The sequence below is a fragment of the Bubalus kerabau genome, chromosome 2, assembly GCF_029407905.1.
Source record: "Bubalus kerabau isolate K-KA32 ecotype Philippines breed swamp buffalo chromosome 2, PCC_UOA_SB_1v2, whole genome shotgun sequence".
In the NCBI taxonomy this organism is placed as follows: Eukaryota; Metazoa; Chordata; class Mammalia; order Artiodactyla; family Bovidae; genus Bubalus; species Bubalus kerabau.
The window spans coordinates 18,778,188-18,800,786 of record NC_073625.1 but is presented as its reverse complement, the minus strand read 5'-3'; the positions used below and the strand labels follow the sequence as shown (position 1 = coordinate 18,800,786).

The window sequence follows — 22,599 nt, the reverse complement described above, 5'->3', positions numbered from 1 at the left end:
GATTATATGGTTACTTGAAGAAACCAAGTACTATAAGCTTTCCTTCCTACTGAGCACCTACACCGTGCTGCCTCATGTACCTGAGCCTTCAGTAGTAACTTGGGTGATCGGCTTGCAGGCTGGACTGAACTGAGGACTAATGAGAAAGAAGACGAACACTTGGAAAAGGTTATTTCCAGGTTGGTGTACTCTGGAACCAGGAAAAAGGCAGTGTGGAGGGCTCCTGAGATAAAAGGAAACCCACCAGGTCAGCAGAGCCCAGGACTGCAGGCCACGACCTTTTGGCCAGCAGTGATTATGTCAGTTCATGTCCAGGTTTTTAGACCGTTTTCTCGACATGACAGATATATAACCTGGTTACTAGTGACAGTTTTCTTTTGTTGAGACTGGACCTACTTAATCTGTCAGTGCAGCGGCAACCTGGCCATGGCTAACCAGAAGGACATTCAGTAAAAGCTTAATGACAGAAGTCAGTTAGCACTAAGTCACTATTGAAAGCCATGGGAAAATGTAACCAGCTTACTTAACCTAGCTGGTAAAGGCTAATGGAAATAAAATGCTAAAAACTTATGATTTCTCAACCATTATATTCACTAAATGTTTCTATTATGCCTCTGGTCTTATAAAAGCAGAATCTCTTTTCTCTCCCATAAGGCCTTAAGCCTACTTAATGTAGCTCACTTTAGCCATCTGACCCTTCAATCTGAAATATTCTTAGAAAATGAACTGTCACCCATTAACTCATAACAAATATTATAAGAAGAAAAGACTGTGATTTTATTTTCAGATTTTTGGAAATAGTTTTCAAAAAAATAAAATGACAAGAACACATACAAAAATTGCAACCATTCACTGAACTATGAGTTCTTGGCAGAGGAAAGGCCTTTTGAAGTATTTGAGTCCCTCTCCTTCTGAAAGCCAGGATCACTTCTCAAATGTCCCTCACGCAACCAGCCTCCTCAAATCCTTCCCAAATTTGATGAACTTCATCTCTTAAAAGTTAACAGGAATCATTTTAAATCATTTAGAACAAAAGAAAGAATAAAATACAGGAGGTATGCCTCTTAAGTTATATGTTTTTAAAGAAAACTCACATCCTTGAAATAGCTTTGCAATATGCAGAGCACAATACTGGCTTCATAAAAACAAAATGACTCTGTACTTGCATCCTTTAAATGTGAAAAGCAGCTGTCATCTTCCTCTAAAAAATTAGCAAGCAATATTCATTCAGGAACATTCGTTTAACTGTACTTCATATAGTTTTATACTTGGGATGAGGCTAAAACAAAAACACAAAAACCAGCCAGCCCAGAGCTACTAATAAAACAAATAGTAATTACTGAGAGATGTGACCAAGTGAAAAATCAATCCTGAATAACAAAACAAATTTCTAATTACAGAAATAAGCTGACTGAAAATTTCCACACTTGGAAGATTCTGATGACGATAAAGAAATACAGAAAGTGGGAACAGTAAGTAAACGTGATGATTTGGTTCCTTCCTGTAGGTCTACTGGTCCAGCTGCCAGCCATACAAGTCTCTGGGTTCTCAACGAAGTGTGACCAGTTCTTCTGAAGAGGTAGGATGAATAGCAACCGTGTTGTCAAAGTCAGATTTTGTTGCTCCCATTTTCACTGCAACTGCAAAGCCCTGCAGCATTTCATCACATCCAATTCCCTGCATATGAATTCCAACCACCTACAAAAGAAAAGAAAAAAATGTTTTTACCTCCACAATTGCATGAGCCAATTCCTTGTGATAAATCTTCTAGGCGTGTGCACACATGCACACACACATTTGTACACTAATGATTTTTGTATTAGTCATGAGAAGTAAAGTGAAGTGAAGTCATTCAGTCGTGTCCAACTCTTTGCGACCCCATGGACTATAGCCTACCAGGCTTCTCAGTCTATGGGATTTTCCAGGTAAGAGTACTGGAGTGGGGTGCCATTTCCTTCTTCAGGGGATCTTCCCGACCCAGGGATTGAACCCCCATCTCCCGCATTGCAGGCAGACGCTTTACCCTCTGAGCCACCAGGGAAGCCTAGTCATGAGAGATACCTGGTATTTAAAAACCTCTAAAAAAACTTACATCTTCAATCCTGATATAGCATAAAACAGCCTACATGTCCCTGCATAATTCTGCCCCAATATCCCTCCACTGCTCACTTCACTCAGCTCTCACAAAGGCTCTCCGCTTTCCAGCCTCACCAGCTTTCCTCCTAGCCTGAGGATTCACCACGCTCTCTCCTGATGGAACACAGGCTGTTCCCTCTGTCTGGACACTCTTTCCTCCCCTCTCAAGTGTTAAAGTCCCTTCATTCTTCAGATGGCTACACCTGCCTTTCTGACCAAGTTAAACCATCCACGTGAGCACTCAGTCCCAGTATTACTCCATCATGGTTCTATCACAACTGCAGAGTTGTATTACTTGGGGACTGGACAATTACAGTCTGTCTTTCCCAGCAGACATTAATCTGTGGATGGAGGGGACCCTGTCCACTTTTGCTTTCCACTCTATCCATCTGGCCTAGCACAGAGATAACTCTTAGAGGCACTCAACCCACATGGGCTGTCTGACTGCACAGATGACCATCAAAAGGCATTTGTTTCAAATCACACTTTCCAATGAGGTTTCTAAATATATTTAAAAACTAGTTAGTGTTCATCTAAATATATTTAAAAACTAGTTAATGTTCATCTCCAGAAAATATTTTTAGGGTATGTAGTCTGCTGAAAGATAAAGTTAGAGAATATAAAGTTTCACCACAAAAATATTGTGCTTCAAAACAAATCAGGAATATTCTTAATATACCTGAACAGTACACTTAAAGATGGTTAAGATGAAAATTTTATGTTATTTATATATATATATATATATTTTTTTAACAGTTGAAAAAAAGTATATCTCAATATAAGACAAAGAAATCCCAAATCATACACTGCATATATTCAACATGGCTAAATTTTTAGATACGGTGATCTAAAACTGAGTTCACAAACAGCTTCTGGTGATGGCATGAGTCTTATGCTATTTCTGTTCATAACCCAGTTCTTAGCCTTTAGTTGACTGTCAGGTAATGTTTACCAAATGAATGAATGATAAATGGTATAAAGAAATAACGGATATGAAGAGGTAAGTAACAACTCACTGTTTCAATAACTGGACATCTCAGGCTACTGAGAACATTCAGGGCAAGAAACGGCAACTTTTATCTTGCTGCCAAACTACTTACTTCTCTTCATACTGATTCTCTGCTTCTGTTAACTTTCAGTGACACTGATTTCCATAAGCCAGCGCCTGTCTCATGGTTTTTAGTGTAAGGGCCCAGTTGATTCAGATACAAACTATGTCCTCTTTCATAAGAAAAGTTGGAACCTACATCTGAATCTTCGGGTATCATTTCTCACAGAGCCATGTTCCCATATTGCTAAGTTCCACCTTAGTATTTAATTCAATTTCTAGAAAAGTCCAATAAGCTGACCTAATATCAAAACAAAATCCATTTTTTAAATTATTAAGAAAAAAAAAGGAAACTGTTCAACTTCAAACCAAAATCACAATGAAATACCACTTCACATCCATTAGGATGGCTACAATTAAAAAAAACACAGTAACAAGTGTTGGCGAAGGTGAAGGGGACCTGAAACCCTCGTATGTTGCTAAAGGGAATATAAAATGGTGCAGTCACTTTGGAAAACAGTTTGGCAGTTCCTCAAAACGTTAAACCACAAAAGATAACTGATTATCTCGGAACATTTTACTAAATAAACTTCTTCCTCACTGATTGGTTATGTTAACTCTAAACTTCTTACATTAAATTCTTACACTTACCAATATTTCTGAGTTGCCTATCTGTTCTGGCCTATTGGTCAATGACATTCTTTTCCCCTCACGTTTTTCTTTTTTGGGGCCAAACCATGTAGCTTGTGGGATCTTAGTTCTGCAAATGGGGACTGATTGTAGGCTCCAACAGTCAAAGGGCCAAGTCCTAACTATTGGACTGCTAGGGAATTCCTCTCCACCTTACATTTTCAATGCAGTGGAACCTTCTTTCTATGTGAAATATTATGAAGAACTCCAATATAGAGAGACAGATAAAAGAGCAACTGTGCTGGCTAAACCAGAAAAAGCTTTACTAGGTCTCTTCCCTTCCCACCTCACAAAAACACCTCCACCCCTGCCAATCTTGAAGACACTCTTCAGCTTACTGGACTTGACCCATACCTTTTCCTCTTTGTTGGCACAAACCATTTTCATCACACATTTTGTTTTCCTTTTGGTAACTGCATGATACATTGGGGTAAAGGTGGTAGAATAAATCTTCACATTTTCTTTTCCATATTTATAAATGGCTTCATCTGTAAGGCAGGGGGGAAAAAGCACCTATCAGAAACTGAAACAATTCCACCGAGCAGTCAGAGAGATGGCCAGAAATACATAACCTGAATCAAGTCATAAAGGTAAATTACTCAAAACGACAAGGAAGGACATTCTACAACATAAACGTCAGTATCATGAAAGACAAAAGACAAGCTAAGGAATTCTGTCTCTTGACTAAAGGAGACCAAAGAGGTATCAAAACTAAATATATTGTATTATCCTAGAATAAATGCAAGACTTGGGGGGAAATGTTAAATATAAAATTATCTGAGGTAATTAGCAAAATTCGAATAAGGTTTAAAGTTTAGATAATATTGCATGTATTTAAATATTCCCATTTGCAACTGCTTCTGTAAGGCAATGGCCTTATTCTTAGGAAATAGATACTGAAGTACGTGTATGCAAACAGCGAGAAAACGATAAAGCAAAAATGTGATCGGCAGACAGGAGTCCTCTGGTGTTTCTGCAACTCTTCTTTAAATTTGAAATTAGTTCAAACTAAAAAGCTTTAAAAAGTCAGACAGATAAAATGGAGTAGGGAAAGGAATTACACTTTCAAAGTAGTAACAGTTGGGGAAGAAACTGGAGATGTGATAAGAAGCTAACCACTGTGCTGGCCCAAAAGTTCATTCAGGTGTTTCTGTAACATCTTACGGAAAACCTCGAATGAATTTTTTAGCCAACCCAATAAAAAGAATTATAATTTGGGGGGGGGGCTGAGAAAGATTTAGTCAGCAGATAGACACCTAGCTAAAGTTAGCAGAGAAGGGGAAGAAACCATAATTGACCTTCGTTTTTAACCACCTACCTTCTGTGAGTCCCACTGTCCCAATAGGGGGGTGGCTGAAGACCACTGTGGGGATGTTGTCATAGTCTAATTTGGAATCTTCTTTGCACTCAAAAAGTCTATGGGCAAGTTTTCGACCAGCAGCAATTGCAACTACAAAGATATTTTAAAATCAGTGTCTAAGCTTATTGTTCATTTTAACATAGCAGAATTGTTCTACTAATCATTTATTCATCTGGCTTAACACACAAGTTTTAAGTTTTTCATCAATGCTCATTACAATATCCATTTCAATATAATAAAGACCTATCAATGCCTTAGTTAACAATCCAAAACAATTTGCTTATACGAATTCTACACATTCCATTACGATTCCCCCACATCCAAGAAACACATTTGCAAGTTTGCAAACATTTGGCAGTTACCTATTTTTTTAAATTAAACTTTTTATTTCATATTGGAATACAGCTTCTTAAAGGCTTCCCTGGTGGCTCAGATGGTAAAGAATCCACCTGCAATGCAGGAGACCTGAGTTCGATCCCTGGGTTGGAAAGATCCCCTGGAGAAGGGAATGCCTTCTTGCCTGGAGAATTCCATGGACAGGACTCCGGCAGGGGTTGCAAAGAGTCGGACACAACTGGGCAACTAAGCACACACAATAGCTGATTAACAATGTTGTGATAAGTGTCAGGTGGACAGCAAAGGGATTGAGCCATACATATACATGTATCTATTCTCTTCCAGTGGCAATTACCTCTTAATGAGGATATTAGCTTTTTGATACAATATTTATGGAGCAAACTATCTCAAGCATCTATTTCAAGCATCTTCAGTTCTACTTTACAATCAGCTACTTCACAGGAATAATTTAAGTTTCTTTTAAAAATTATTTTTATTTCTTATTAATTTTTTAAAAAGTTTACCTTCCTTAGCCTGTTTTTATTCCTAACAGTCTTTTAGAACAAATGCCTGAGTTCAATATAAGCACTGGTTTTTAGTTTTATTGACTTCAAATTGACAAAAAGTTTTTTTCCAAAGTAAGGCATCAGTAGGATATCGAAGAAATTTTCTTCACTTCAACAAAACTTTTGGCTGTTCAATTATGTTATGAAGTCTTTGAAACTTTGCTTGTTTTGCTTTTGTTGAGAGAGCTTCCTAAAGGAGGTGAAGGGCTTGGGGTGTGTGACCAAGGAAGTTTCCATTGTGAGTAAGAACTGGGTGATTATGGAAAGGCGGGTGAGGCCCTAGAGGGGACAGAATGAAGGTGATGGAGGGATGCTGCCAACAGAAGCAGGTAGAGAGCCTGAAACGACATCAGTTAACTCAGGCAGTAGTCTGAGGCATGGGATTCAGGGGATGGCGATCAATCTTAGTTGTATCAAGACTAAATAGTCAGGGTAGGAAATTGGGAGATTGGGATTAATATATACATGCCACTATATACAAAACAGAAGGCAGAGAAGGGGACGACAGAGGATGAGATGGTTAGATGGCATCACCAACTTGATGAACATGTGTTTGAGCAAGCTCCAGGAGTTGGTGATGGACAGGGAAGCCTGGCGTGCTGCAGTTCATGGGGTCGCAGAGTCGGACACGACTGAGCAACTGAACTGAACTGAATAAGAACTACTGTAAAGCACGGGGAACTGTTCTCAGTCCTCAGTAATGACCTATATGAAAAAAGAACCTGAAAAAGAGTGTATATATGTATAACTGATTCACTTTGCTGTACACCTGAAACTAACACAAAACTGTAAATCAATTATACCCCAATAAAAATTTTTTAAAAGACTAAATAGTATGTAAGAAATATATAAGATTAAAATATATATTTTCTTACAAAAATATAAGAAAGCCACTCTAAATCACTAGTTCCCAAAGCCACTTCCTCCCACAGTCATGAACACAACTCGGATTCTAATTTCCAGCACTGTTCAGAGGGTGACTGTATTATCTGTACAAAAGTTTCAGTCTTCACTAAGCATTTTAAAAATCTTTGAAAGAAAATTCAATACTACTAAAAGCATTCTCCAAGTAAAAATGGAAATTATTCAGAAAATGTCAGGTACCCAACCAACATCCATTTCAAAACATTTTTATCATAAAGACATTCATCTTTTTAACTTTGCTTGAGCTGATTTGACTGTAGAAAGCTCAACAGTTTTATATAACACACAGAGCCTCCCTTATCTGCCCCCAAAAGAAGAAACATTACCTGGAGTAAGAAGAGCTTTTCCACACACATCCCCAACTGCATAGACACCTTTTACGTTAGTATTCTGGAATTCGTCTACTATGATGTGACCTTTGTCATCAGTTTGAATCCCCTAAAATTGTAAAGGGACGTCAGGTAAGTATTTGGCCATCTATAAAACACAGCAGCTCACATCTCTGGATCCGCCTCACTTCAGGCACCTCTTCAGCCTGAATCTCTAAGAAACCACAGGATGAAAAACATCCTTGCAAGTTGGCAAGTTTGGTATCTTTTGTTGGACTTAAAAGGCAAATATTTTATGCAATTTTGAGGAGTTTTAACAGGATTTGACTTTGTGTTGTACGATTCAGTGGGCCAGAGAAGCCTGAGAAGGAATCACTCAGCTGTCATACATGGAAACTGGCATCCCTGTGGAGTCCATCTAAGACAGTGATTTTGCATTTTTCCCTTGGAAGCGCTGCTCCTGAAGCATGCTAACTCATACTTCAGACGGGCATAGCCTGAAGCAGTCATCAAAAACAGATTTCATTGAAGTTCACAGTTTTATCTTTAAAACCCCAAGCAAAATTTCTATTCTACTCTAAAAATATATCAATGTTGCCTTTAACCAAATTTTTTTGCCTATACGTTGAGTTGAATTTTTGTTCCAAAAAGATGTATGATGCTTATCTTGTGGTTTTGCAGATCCCAGGTGTATATATCCCCAAAGGAAAAGTAGAGAGGCAGCAGGCATAGGGAGAAGGTAGTGTAGTGGTGAAAAGTACAGCCTCTGGAGCACAGAGATCTGGGTTCAAGTCCCAGCTCTGTCACTTACTACTGATAGTTATGAGACCTCCCATTTATCGACAAATACTTGCACCTCAAAATGAGGCATTAATGTAGTCACTGTGGATACAGAGGTAAATAATACAGACATCTCTATTCTCTGCAGGGTTTACAAGCCTGGTGGACAATTTCTTATCTCTGTGCCCCTGGGCTCCTCACTCTTACCCCTAAAACAGTTGTTGGCAAGAATAAATTAGGCTAGTATAGCACAGCGAACTCTTCTCAATACACAGTAATGACCTATATGAGAAAAGAATCTAAAATAAAGAGTGGATATATGATGCTGTGAAAGTGCTGCACTCAATATGCCAGCAAATTTGGAAAACTCAGCAGTGGCCACAGGACTGGAAAAGGTCAGTTTTCATTCCAATCCCAAAGAAAGGCAATGCCAAAGAATGCTCAAACTACCGCACAATTGCACTCATCTCACACACTAGTAAAGTAATGCTCAAAATTCTCCAAGCCAGGCTTCAGTAGTACATGAACCGTGAACTTCCTGATGTTCAAGCTGGTTTTAGAAAAGGCAGAGGAACCAGAGATCAAATTGCCAACATCCGCTGGATCATGGGAAAAGCAAGAAAGTTCCAGAAAAACATCTATTTCTGCTTTAAGGACTATGCCAAAGCCTTTGACTGTGTGGATCACAATAAACTGTGGACAATTCTGAAAAAGATGGGAATACCAGACCACCTGACCTGCCTCTTGAAAAATCTGTATGCAGGTCAGGAAGCAACAGTTAGAACTGGACATGGTACAACAGACTGGTTCCAATAGGAAAAGGAGTATGTCAAGGCTGTATATCGTCACCCTGCTTATTTAACTTCTATGCGGAGTACATCATGAGAAACGCTGGGCTGGAAGAAGCACAAGCTGGAATCAAGATTGCCGGGAGAAATATTAATAACCTCAGATATGCAGATGACACCACCCTTATGGCAGAAAGTGAAGAGGAACTAAAAAGCCTCTTGATGAAAGTGAAAGAGGAGAGTGAAAAAGTTGGCTTAAAGCTCAACATTCAGAAAACGAAGATCATGGCATCTGGTCCCATCACTTCATGGGAAATAGATGGGGAAACAGTGGAAACAGTGTCAGACTTTAATTTTTGGGGCTCCAAAATCACTGCAGATGGTGACTGCAGCCATGAAATTAAAAGACGCTTACTCCTTGGAAGGAAACTTATGACCAACCTAGATAGCATATTCAAAAGCAGAGACATTACTTTGCCAACAAAGGTCCATCTAGTCAAGGCTATGGTTTTTCCAGTGGTCATGTATGGATGTGAGAGTTGCACTGTGAAGAAAGCTGAGTGCCGAAGAACTGATGCTTTTGAACTGTGGTGTTGGAGAAGACTCTTGAGAGTCCCTTGGACTGCGAGGAGATCCAACCAGTCCATCCTAAAGGAGATCAGTCCTGGGTGTTCATTGGAAGGACTGATGCTAAAGCTGAAACTCCAGTACTTTGGCCACCTCATGCAAAGAGTTGACTCATTGGAAAAGACCCTGATGCTGGGAGGGATTGGGGGCAGGAGGAGAAGGGGACGACAGAGGATGAGATGGCTGGATGGCATCGCTGACTCGATGGATGTGAGTTTGAGTGAACTCTGGGAGTTGGTGATGGACAGGGAGGCCTGGCGTGCTGCAATTCATGGGGTCGCAAAGAGTTGGACACGACTGAGCGACTGAACTGAACTGATATGTATATGTAAAACTGATTCACTTTGCTGTACAGCAGAAACTAATACAAAATTGTAAGTCCACTCTATGCCAATAAATTTTTTTTAAAAGATTAAAGTAGGCTAGTACCATATTGCCCAGACTTAAGCAGAGTAATCATTCAATTTGCAGTCTAAAAATATATCAACACTGAACTGAGGGAAAATTTTTGCCTCATTTTTTAAAAATTCAGCAAATATAGTTGAAAACTGGACTAGCAAAGCTTAGGTCTGTGTAATGGCACAACATCTCTTGAAAGGTGAAAAGCTGGGTGAATAGCTTCATTAATATAAAAATAGATTACTGATTTTACTAACTTTCACTGAATAATGAGATTAAAATCAAGTAAAACATGTCCCTGGATATTTTATTCTTTTTAATTATGAAAAATGGCTTTTAGTGAAATGAAAAAGGGATGGAATTTATAACAGATACTAATATTAGAATATAAACCAAACAGTCACACACTCCTCAAGAGGCTCCATCAAATACATAGTGAAAGTCACTCAGTCGTGTCTGACTCTTTGCCACCCTATATAAACCTCCACCAAATATATAAAATATTCTATTATTACTAGAAGAGTACAGCATATCAGAACAATTATCATTATCCTCACCATCAGCAGCAGCTGGTTAACATTGGCTGAGTTCATACTATAAGCCAGCATCTAGGCAAGCTAGTTTGCATGCACTTTCTCACTTACTTACTGTCTAACCCAATGTGACAAGTACTATTTTTATTTCCATATTTCCATGAAGTAGTTGAAACTTAAAGAGTAGCTAAGCGACTTGCCTAAGGCCATGAAACTGGTATAAGGCTCAAAATGGGGTCAAACACTGGGACCCACACCCCAGGCTACTGTACCAGACTATCCTTTAAAATTTTTAGTACCCATCCCATGCGTACCCATCCCTGAGTGCCACAATGTCCCGGACACACACCCATCCATCACGATGAGAGCTGCAGAGGGTAAGGAATAATTATAGGGTTTTAAAGAGACAGCTATCAGAGTACGAAGGAAATCTGTAATGAGGAGGCTAGTCAGGAAATAGCAAGACAACGACCTGATCTAGAGTGAGGACACCAGAAATGGAAAAAAAAACAAACAAAAAACAAACAAGTTTTAAAGAACTTTCAAAGGCAGAAGCAATGGGATTTGATGACAAATTAGACAAATGAAAAGAATCGAACAGAACCCACTCAAGTTTTGGGGGGTCTGGGACTGGATCAGGGGTAACCACAGGACTACCAACTGATTCAAGAATGTTTTAGGCAAGGAGGGTGGTCAAAAACAAACTTCTGGTTACAGTATAAGTAAGTATTAGGGATGCAGTATCTATAGTCACAAGATGACTATAGACAACACTGCTGTGAAGAGTGTATGTAAATCCCGAGTTCTCAACATACAGAGAAAAATTTTTCCTTTTTTCTTTCCTACTTTCTTTGTATCATATCTGTATGAGAAGATGGATGTCAGCTGACCCTTCTGTGGTAATCATTTCACAATATACATAAATCAAACCATCATGCTGTATTCTCTAAACTTACACAGTAATATATATCAACCATTTTTAAACAAAGTTGGAGTGAGGGGAAGAATATCATAGGCAGACTAGGTCAACTTACCAGTTTGTTTAAATTCAGGCCCCAGGAGTTTGGGTCCCGCCCAATGGCCCAGAGCAGGCAGTCAACATCTGCAATAGTGGTGAAGGTGGGTTCCCTACCAGGAATCGAAGTAACCATGCAGAGTTCCAGGCCTGAAGAAGTTTTTTTAACTTCCCTGACCTATTGGCAAATACAAGTTATTAATTGGGGGTGGGGGGAATGGGAAGGAAAGCAAATAAAAAGGAAACTAGAATTCTTGACATTTAAAAACTCTCCACTGAATCCTGCAAATGATTCAGGATTCAGTGTGTGTGCTCAGTCATGTCCGACTCTTTGAGACCCCCATGGACTGTAGCTTGCCAGGCTCCTCTGTCTGTGGAATTTTCCAGGCAAGAATACTGGAGTGGGTTGCCATTTCCTTCTCTAGGGGATCTTCCCGACCCAGGGATCGAACCCTCATCTTCTGCTTGGCAGGCAGACTCTTTACCACTGAGTCACTTGGGAAGCACACATATGAGTCCTGCTGCTGCTGCTAAGTCGCTTCAGTCGTGTCCGACTCTGTGCGACCCCATAGACGGCAGCCCACAAGCTCTGCCATCCCTGGGATTCTCCAGGCAAGAACACTGGAGTGGGTTGCCATTTCCTTCTCCAATCATACGAGTCCTACATGCTGACAAATTTACTTCTGCCCAAAGGCCGCCCACACTAGAACTCTCTGGAGCCAAGACAGTATCCTTGGTGACCCCAAATCAGACAGCCAGTGGCCAGAAATGTCAACTCATGCCAAGACCCTAACACTTCAGCTTAAAAACAAAGTATTTTAAAGTGTACTTCAAAGTTGTGATAAAATTTTAAATCACAAATCTAAGCACAGTGATTTGCAACTGGACTTGGGGGAGGAAATGGGCTGTAGCAGCTTCATTAAGAATTTTCTAAACTGCACAATCCTTGCTTCTCCCACGACACTCTTAGGATCGGGGAGGAGGGTAGGATTAGGTCAGGAGGGTGAAGGACATACAAAGTTTAGTGGGAGTCCCAAGGGGATTCTGATGTTGACTTTCACCACCAGTCTAGACCTCAGCATTTACAAAGCAACTTCACATTTATTATTTTACTTACAATATGGCCTATGCTGAAAGGACAAAGCTTTTGGGGGGGGGAGGGAATCATTTTTACAAGGCTCATACTCAGGGAAAAAAATCCAACAAGTTGGTGATTCCCTGAGAATAAAAAAAACTATATAGATATAGATATAGATATAGATAGTCACTTTGTCATTGTTTTCATCTACAAAACTCAATGATATGCTTTCAAAAGAGATTCCTTAATAATATTTCCTGAAAAAAGTATAAACCTGAAAAATAAGGATGTTCAATGAGGACTGTGGTTTTTTAAAAACATTTATTATTTTATCTATCACATATTTATCTATCTGTTCTGGGTCTTATTTGTGGCAGGCGGGATCTTTGATCTTTATTGTGGCATGTGGGACCGAGCTCCCTGACCAGGGATCAAACCCAGGCCCTCTCTTCTGGGAGTGCAGTCTTAGCCACTGGACCATCAGGGAGATGAGGACTCCCTGATGAGGAGGAATTGGAGCACAAAAATTATAGTTTTAGTTCCAACTCAACTAAATTAAACTACCAGATTCCTAATCTTTTATACCTTAGACTTCATTAAAACATCAGTGTAAAATATAGCTTCTTAGGATAAAGAAAAGACTTGGAAGTATTCTAGAAAGGAATAACCGACTGGGGTAGACATAATTTGTGTTGATAGAACTAGTGGGATGCAGGACAGATGGACGACCAAGGGTGGTAAGCTCGCCCAGGGCTCGGTCGTACCTGGGAGTACTTCAGCACCTCAATGCCAGCGTTCTCCAGCTCTTCGGTACAGTTGGAACTGATTATTGAATCAAAAGTTCTAAGCACCTGTATACAGAGGCAGCCGAGGGATGGGTGGCAGGAAAGAATAAAACCTGATTAAAGATACGCTACAAACCTGGGAGGAAATTTCAGTATCAGTCCCCCTTTCTTCTTCATTCATGGCCACACTGTGAGTTTTCTTAACCATTTTAAAAAAGTAACACAGTTAATTTACAACGTTGTACTAAGTTTCAGGTGTGCAGCAGAGTGAGTCGGTTATACGCACACATTCCTCTTAAATGTTTACTCCGCTCTCCTGCATCTTTCATCGTGCCATGTGAACTGAGCTGCAGCGTGTGGGATCCAGCGCCCTGACCCCGGACTGAACCCGGGCCCCCCACACTGGGAGCCCTTAGTCTTAGCCACTGGACCACCAGGGAAGTCCCCGTGGTGAAAAACACATAACATTAAATTTACCCATATAGCCATTTCTAAGGACACAGTTCGATGGTGTTACGTATATTCGCATTGTTGTGCAACCAGAATCTTCCCCCTTGCAAAACTGAGACTCTGGGGGTGGGGGAGGGATAAATTAGGAGGCTGGGATTAACATATGCACAGTAGTTTATGCAAAACAGATAACCCACAAAGATCTACTGTATAACACAGGGAACTACACACAGTATTGTGTAATAACCTATCAGGGAAGAAAATTTGAAGAATATATATATGTATGTATAACTGAATCAGTGGTTAACACTTGAAACTAACATGATACTGTAAATCAACTAGACTTCAATTAAGAAAAACTGAGACTCTGTACCCACTAAACAACTCCCCGTTTCCTTTCCCCCAGTCCCTGGCAATGCCACTCCATTTTCTGTTTCTCTGAGCATAAGTACTCCAGATACCACGTATAAGTGGAATCATAATATTAATTTTTTTGAGATTGGCGTATTTCATTTACCATAATGTCCTCAAGCTTCGTCATGCTGTAGCATGTGTCAGAATGTCCTGCCTTTAAAAAGCTGAATAATATTCCATTTTGTGTGGATATACCATATCTTTATCTATTCATGTGTCCTCAGACCCTTGGGTTGCTTCTACCTCTTAGCTATCGTGAATAATGCTGCAATGAACATAGTAAGCAAGTATCTTTGATGTTTCCTTTTAATGCAAAGAACGTACTAAATTTTGACTGAATGTTAATACTCCAATACTATCTGGCCAAATGAAATTGATTTTCAGAATAAGAAATTAACCTGGCAGTCTGCTCAATTTAACTAATATTTATGTTTAAGCCTGTATGCCTTATTAGGCACTTATTAGTATACCCACTACTTCATGACAGAAACACCAGCCGGGGTGCCCACTGTTCTCAACTAGCCGCTGGTGGCTGGGAGGAACACTGGTCCTAATCCTGCCTTCTGTGCAGCTCCACGGGGAACAGAATACACGCTGCACCTTGTATTTATTGACAGTGAAACAGGAAATGCTCCCTGTATTTTTATTTTTTGGCTGCGCAGGGTTTCACTGCTGCACACGGCCTTCTCTAGCTGTGGCGAGCGGGGGCTACCCTACTTGTGAAGCACAGGCTTCGCTGACTCAAGGCCTGTGGACTCTTCCCAGACCAGGGATCAAACCCAGTCCCCTGCATGGGCAGGCGAATTCTTAACCACTGAACTGCCAGGGAAGTCCTCCCTGTAAAATTTTTAAAAGATTAGCACCAAGAACAGATTTTACCTTATCATGCCGTATCATTATTGATGTCTTAGAACCCAGGGCAGACAGGATGCCAGCTATTTCCACAGCGATGTAACCAGCACCAACAATGACACTGCGGCTACAAGAGCAGAGGGTTAAGATCGGGAAATAAGCTCATTTTTGAATAAATGTAGATTTACAGAAAAGCTAAGGATATCCCCGCCCAGGTTTTCCCAACGTTAATATCTTATATTCATAGCAGCACTACTCAGAATAGGCAATACATGGAAACAGCCTGAACGTTCATCGACAGACAAATGGATAAAGAAAATGTGGTGCATGTATACAATCGAATACTACTCAGCCATAAAGAGAATGAAACGATGCCATTTGTAGCAGCACGGATGCAACTAGAGGTTATCATACTAAGTGAAATAAGTCAGAAAGAGAAAAACAAATACCGTATGACATCACTTACATGCGAAACCTAAGATATGACACAAGTGAAACTTATCGACAAAGCAGAAAGACTCATAGAGGACAGAGTTGTGGCTATGGAGGGGAGGTTGAGGAAGGGATGGACTGGGAGTTGGGGTTAGTAGATGTAGAGTGGATGGACATGGTCCTTCTGTATAGCACATGGAACTATATTCAATGTCCTCGGGTAAGTCGTGAAGAAAATCAGTACCAAAAACAACGTACAAATTGCCTAACGGGTCACTTTGCTGTAGAAATTAACACAATATTGTAAATCAACTATACTTTAATTAAAAAAAATAAAGTTAACATCTTACAAGCCGTGGTTTCCACAGGACTGGAAAAGGTTACTTTTCATTCCAATGCCAAAGAATGTTCTAACTACTGCATAACTGCACTCATCTCACATGCTAGCAAGGTAATTCTCAAAATCATTCAAGCTAGGCTTCAACAGTAGGTGAACTGAGAATTTCCAAATGTAAAAGCTGGATTTAGAAAAGGTAGAGGAATCACAGATGAAATTGCCAACATATGCTAGATCACAGAAAAAGCAAGGGAATTCCAGAAAAGCATCTACTTCTGCTTCATTGACTACACTAAAGCCTTTGACTGTGTGAATCACAACAAACTGTGGAAAATTCTTAAAGAGATGGGAATACCAGACCACCTTTCCTGCCTCCTGGGAAGCCTGTATGCAGGTCAAGAAGCAACAATTAGAACTGGACATGGAACAACAGACTGGTTCAAAATCAGGAAAGGAGTATGTCAAGGCCGTATATTGTCACCCTGCTTATTTAACTTATATGCAGAGTACATCATGTGAAATGCCAGGCTGGATGAAGCACAAGCTGGAATCAAGATTGCTGGGGGAAATATCAATAACCTCAGATATGCAGATGACACCACCCTTACGGTGGAAAGCAAAGAGGAACTAAAGAGCCTCTTGATGAAGGTGAAAGAGGAGAGTGAAAAAGCTGGCTTAAAACTCAACATTCAAAAAACGAAGATTATGGCATCTGGTCCCATCACTTCATGGCAAATAGATGGGGAAACAATGGGAACAGTGACAGACTTTCTTTTCTTGGGCTCCAAAATCACTGCGGATGGTGAATGCAGCCATGAAATTAAAAGACGCTTGCACCTTGAAAGAAAAACTATGAGAAACTTAGACAGGATATTAGAAGTAGAGACATCGCTTCGCTGACAAAGGTCCATCTAGTCAAACCTATGCTTTTTTCCAGTAGTCATGTACAGATGTGAAAGTTGGACCATAAAGACTGGTCCAATAAGAACTGATCCTTTTGAACTGTGGCGTTGGAGAAGACTCTTGAGAGTACCTTGGACTGCAAGGAGATCAAATCAGTCAATCTTAAAGGAAATCAACCCTGAATATTCATTGGAAGCCCTGATGCTGAAGCTCTAGTACTTTGGCCACCTGATGCTAAGAGCCAACTCAGTGGAAGAGACCCTGATGATGGCAAAGACTGAGGGCAAGAGGAGAAGGTGGCAATAGAGGATGAGAATGTTTGGATGACATCACTGACTCAACAGACAGAGTTGGAGCAAACTTAGGGAGATAGTGAAGGACAGGGAAACCTGGAGTGCTGCAGTTCATGGAGTTGCAAAGAGTCGGACACAACTGAGTGACTGAACAACAACAAACCGTGGAACAACTGTCAAAACTGACTCTGGTACATTACTGTGGACCAAACTCCAGACTTTATTCAGATTTCATCTGTCTTTTCATTCATTTCCTTTTTCTGTCCAGTTCAGGATAACATAGTCATCCTAAGCAGAAAATATCCTTCTGTAGAAGGGAAATATATTTTTAGGTGTTTAAAAAATTCCTTAGCTTCGTTTCTTCAGAGAGGAAATAAAAAGCCTGTGAAGCTAGAGATGATTCCTTATGCAGTGATCTTCATACCTAAAACTAAAATTGGCATAGTTCTAACCACTATTATTCCCCTCTAGCTCAGTATTTCTCCTTGATTACTGTTAAATCCTATCAGTCTCTCCAAGATGATAAAAGGCCAATTTAAGCAAGCCATTTTAACTTGTAGGATAGAGCTGCAATGAAACTAGATGTCCTGAATAAATTCTGGTCTAAGAAAGCAACTTAAACACTAGATAAATGTTTGGACGAAGGTCTGAGTCCACAACAGGGAAGCTAACCCCAGTCCCTAACTTCCCCACTGCAGCCTACAGAAAAAGTGCCCCCTCGGCCCCTGTTGGGATTGGTGTTCTCTCAAGCTTCGAACACGGTCGTACTACTAGCACAATGCTTGGGTAAGAAGCAAGCAGTCAGGGGAGAAGAAAGGAAACCCTTTTTTAGTATCTTCTACAGGTAAGGTGAGCTTCCTTTGCAGCTCAGTTGGTAAAGAATCTGCCTACAATGCAGGAGACCTGGTTTGATTCTTGGGTTGGGCAGATGCCCTGGAGAAGGAAATGGCAACCCACTGCAGTATTCTTGCCTGGAGAATCCCACGGACTGTAGCCTGCCAGGCTCCTCTGTCCATGGGGTCACAAGAGTTGGACACAACTTAGCAACCAAACCACCACCACCAGAGGTAGGGTATCCGTGCTGTGAGTCCCTGTCTTTAGAGGGCTTCAGTGTGAATGGAGGATGTGGTTATGAACCCGAATGGCTGGGGGGAGGATGGAGCACGGATCCTGTGGAACACTTCGGGGCAGGGAGTTCTTCCTATGGTATGACCAGAGGTAAGAACTCTCTTATACAACCCAGCGTACAAAAAGAGACATGTCTAATTCGGAAACTAGGAAATAGCTCTTCTTCCCTCTCTACCGTCCCTTTTTCTATATTGACTCATTCCTTTCTTTGTGTCTTTGCTTCTGAGTCCCTCCTCTTCCCTCTCCATCTTCTCTCTCCTGCCCAAACATTTCTTATTTAAGTCCTACTTTTGTTAAGCGTTGCGCTGGACGCCATGGGTAGCAATCCCTGCACTTGAGGAATTCCTGACGGGAAACATGCCCAGGGGTCACTAAAGCACAGAGAACGACATGCAGTTCCAGCGTGGGAGAGGTCACAGGAAACACTTCTGATTCAGAGACCTATTCTCAGCAGAAAGGATATACAAGAATAGGTTAAAAATCTTCAAGGAGCTCAGTGTTCCCCTCTCAGCTTCCACAGGCCCCTCTTGTCCACTTCTTACCACTAAAGTAACCACTGGAAACAATCTTTTCATTTGCTTTGGTTTAGAACAAAAAAAGGAATTTATTGATTCATGTAACCAAGAAGTTCTGGTCAGGGATAGCTGCATCTAGGTGCTCAGATGCTGTGGTCCCTTAAAGACGCTCAGCTGTGCACTTCAGGCTGGCTTCATTCCCAGGCTCCACGCTGTGATACAAAGACTGCCAGAGGAATGAAGACACAGTGGCATGGTCTTAAGAAGCTGAAGCTCAGGCTGGGGAGAAGACACCTAGGCTTGTGGGGTCTTGATTTAAAACACCAGTGTTCAGTAGATGAAAACTCAGTAAGTTAGGTAAAAATTGTGAACCAAGAACAACCTCCACATTCTCCTTCTTACCCTAAATGCCTACAGGTCTTGGAGAGTCTCCAGGAGAGGAGGTGGGGTGGCCACGGCTCACCCTGGGGACACAGACACTTTGGCTGTCACCCATGGGAGGCCTCCACCACGTGGAAACAGTCTTATATTCTGCTGGATCCCCAGAGCTCTTCCCTTTCCCTCATTACGGCCCTCAGAACTCCCTGTCCCACAGTATTCCACGGGATCTGTGCTCAAGCCTCCCCTCAGCCATAGGCCCAATGAGGGCAAAGCTGGATCATACAGCCCAGAGCACGTGTTAACCTCACCTACCGAATTTGTTCCTTCTTTGATTATTCACTTACTTACCAACATAACAATAATAAAGGAGTCTTAAAAAAAGACAAAAATCATATACCAATTGTTATCTTCCTGTGTTTCCAGAGTCTTATTTATAACACGCATATATTCACTTCTGAAACTTGCATTGCTACCTACACAAGTTTCATAAATGGTTTAAAAATATGTAATGGACAGATATCTAGAATGAAGCTTCTCTGAGTCTAGACTGAATTATATCATTTAAACACGATGAATCACAACCACATTTCTGCATGTATTCTCACTTCTCATGTCTGTCATCCCTAAAACTCAAAAGATCATGAAGAAAGGCTGCTCTCTTAACATGCTGCCATGTCCCAGCAAACCTAAACAATCTGCTTGCTCTTCTCAAAGTCAGAAGATGACCTGGTCTAAATATTGTAATGGGACATTTTCATAGCAGCCACGAAAATGCCAGGACCCCCTCTTGTCCCTTGTGAACAGTCTGCGGCTCCAGGTGAATCAAGGTAAAGGACTGAGCAGGGATTATGAGTCACCCACCAGGAAGGTCTTTATGTAAAAGCTCGGGATTAAGACCTCACAGTGGACTGGCAGCGCCCACTGAGGGAGCAACAAAGTTGAGCAACAGTAACAATGACTCTGGGAGTGAGTAAGCGCTACTCACAGAAGATGAAGGCCAGTCTCTGGGCTAACAGGACCCCTCCTCCTGTTCCCTGGTGCCCCAATTCTTAGCATGAGTGAGGGGAGCACCCCTCTCATCTAGGAAGCCTGCAACTGGGAATTTCTTCAATAGGAACTTCCCTGGTGGTCCTGTAGTTGGAATTCCATGCTTCCACTGCAGGGGCTGTGGGTTTGATCCCTGGTTGGGGAACTACGATCCCATGTGCTGCGTGGTGCAGCCAAAAAAAAAAAAAAAGAGAAACCATCTTCCTTGTTATCTTTTTTCTCTGTGTGTATCTAAACCAGTGGCAGAGGTTTACAAAGGTTATTTGGATAAACACATATAAATAACACTTTCAGGAAACCTATTTTTGTGGGACTGACGGAGGCTTCATTTATCCAGAGGCCTCTGCACTAGCCACTCTGAAAACCTGAATGAGTCACTTTAGACATATCATCAATGGATGCTCTGTCACGCTGAAGAGAGAAGACAGTTTTAGGATTTCAGTGCTTATTCTCAAAACCACCCCTGCATTTGAGTCTGGTCCTAAACATCTTATCATGGCCTTGGACCAAAAGCATGAAAAGATTTGAGTCATTTATTGAGGGGTGCTCATGGATGAGAGACCCAAGGTCATAAAAAGAAAAGAGGTGGGAGAAGAGAATCCAGGAAACACCTACACATAACATCTGGGAAGAGGAAGTAGAAGAAATGTTAGGAGACTGAGGAAGAATGAACACGGAGGTCAGGGAGGAAAGCAGCTTACCGAGGCAACTCTTCCAGCTGAAAAAACCCATCACTGGTTATTCCTAGGCTGGCACCTATGTAGGGAAAGGCAATATAGGTCACACCAATGGAGCTTTCTCTTGTAAAACAACCATATTCTATGCACAAACCAAACACCTCCTCAGCTCATCACTGTTTTGATGACTTCTGTTAAGTCTCCACTCAGGAAGCTGCCAATCAAATCCTCCCAAAGTCAACATTGTAATTTCCTCTGCCATGATGACTAAATAACTATTAAATTTCTTTGAGAAATTAAGATCTCAGGTCCACCCCCAAATGGCTCACTATCTTGGTTCTCTTCTCTCTGCCTTTTTTCCTTCAAAGGTTTTAACCAACTCTCCCTTCATTGTGGGGAGACTTCCAAATGCATAGTTTCAGTTTTGACCTTCTCCCCAGGCTCCAGTTCTGTATTTCTAACTGTCCAGCTATAAGATTCTACTCTGCTTCAAACTTGCTATTTTCCAAATTGAACCTTAGTTTTATAATATCTCCCAAACTATATCCCTTTCTCATTTACCACTTCAGTTAAAAAGACCACCCTCCATCAATAATCCAAAGTCTTGAGCTTCCCTGGTGGCTCAGTGGTAAAGAATCCGCCTGCCAATGCAGGAGACAATGGGTTCGATCCCTGATTCGGGAAGATTCGCGCACCCCCCAGAGCAACTAAGCCCGTGCACCACAACTATTGATTGAGCCTGTGCTCTAGAGCCCAGGAGCCAAAACTACCGAGCCCATGTGCCCTGGAGCCTGTGCTCTGCAGCAAGAAAAGTCACCGCATTGAGAAGCCCTTGTACCACAAGTAGGGTAGCCCCCGGTCTCCCCAATTAGAAAAAAGCGCACACAGCAACGAAGACCCAGCACAGCCAAAAATAAATAAATGTAATTATTTAAGAAAACAAATAATCCAAAGTCTTGAGTTCTCAATCTGTGATTCCTTAACAACCATCTCATGAGTTATTAAAAATACTGCATTTTGCCAAATTTAATGCACAATGATTAAGGATACAACTTGATTTCAGAAGTGTTGAACATTTTCTAAAAATGTGTTTTGGAATCAATGAAATAGAGTAGCTGGCTTTTCCTTCCGTGTTTCCTGTCTGCTCTCTTCTCCTAGCGCCTGGCATACAGCAGTGGTTCCGCAACTGTCTGCAGAGCCGAACTGAGTTCTTCCACCACATTTCAGACACTAACACTGTAGTTCAGAACCTATTACCACCTCCTGCACATTCTAATCGAACAACTTTCTAACTGGCCTTCCTCCTCTGTAAGTCACTGTCAGATTAGGTTTTAAAATTACCACTTAGATCTTGTCACTACTCTGCTGCTACTGCTAAGTCACCTCAGTCGTGTCCGACTCTGTGCGACCCCATAGACGGCAGCCCACCAGGCTTCCCCGTCCCTGGGATTCTCCAGGCAAGAACACTGAAGTGGGTTGCCATTTCCTTCTCCAATGTGTGAAAGTGAAAAGTGAAAGTGAAGTCGCTCAGTCCTGTCCGATTCTTCGCGACCCCATGGACTACAGCCTACCAGGCTCCTCTGTCCATGCGATTTTCTAGGCAAGAGTACTGGAGTGGCTTATAAGCTATTAATAATTGGTTTTCATAAATGACCATGAGAGACTCCTTATTTTCACTTTATAAGTCTTCACAATTTGGCCCTATGCTTCTTCCAGTTTCAGTTCAATGTATTTTGGGGTTTTTTTTTTTGCTGTACCATGTGGCATGTGGGATCT

General features: G+C 41.2%; 1 protein-coding gene across 1 annotated transcript in view; it reads right to left on the bottom strand.

The window, feature by feature from the left end:
* Positions 1-753: 753 nt before the first annotated feature.
* The window catches only part of GSR (glutathione-disulfide reductase), a 44,715-nt gene continuing 22,869 nt past the window's right edge, over positions 754-22,599 (bottom strand). Inside the window, exons 6-13 of the mRNA XM_055567159.1 lie at positions 20,848-20,902; positions 15,138-15,237; positions 13,374-13,460; positions 11,551-11,709; positions 7,387-7,498; positions 5,193-5,324; positions 4,229-4,362; positions 754-1,698 (exon numbers count right to left, since the gene is read on the bottom strand). Of these exons, the coding sequence (XP_055423134.1) occupies positions 1,549-1,698; positions 4,229-4,362; positions 5,193-5,324; positions 7,387-7,498; positions 11,551-11,709; positions 13,374-13,460; positions 15,138-15,237; positions 20,848-20,902 (929 nt within the window). The 3' untranslated portion in view covers positions 754-1,548. The remainder of the gene's footprint in view (positions 1,699-4,228; positions 4,363-5,192; positions 5,325-7,386; positions 7,499-11,550; positions 11,710-13,373; positions 13,461-15,137; positions 15,238-20,847; positions 20,903-22,599) is intronic.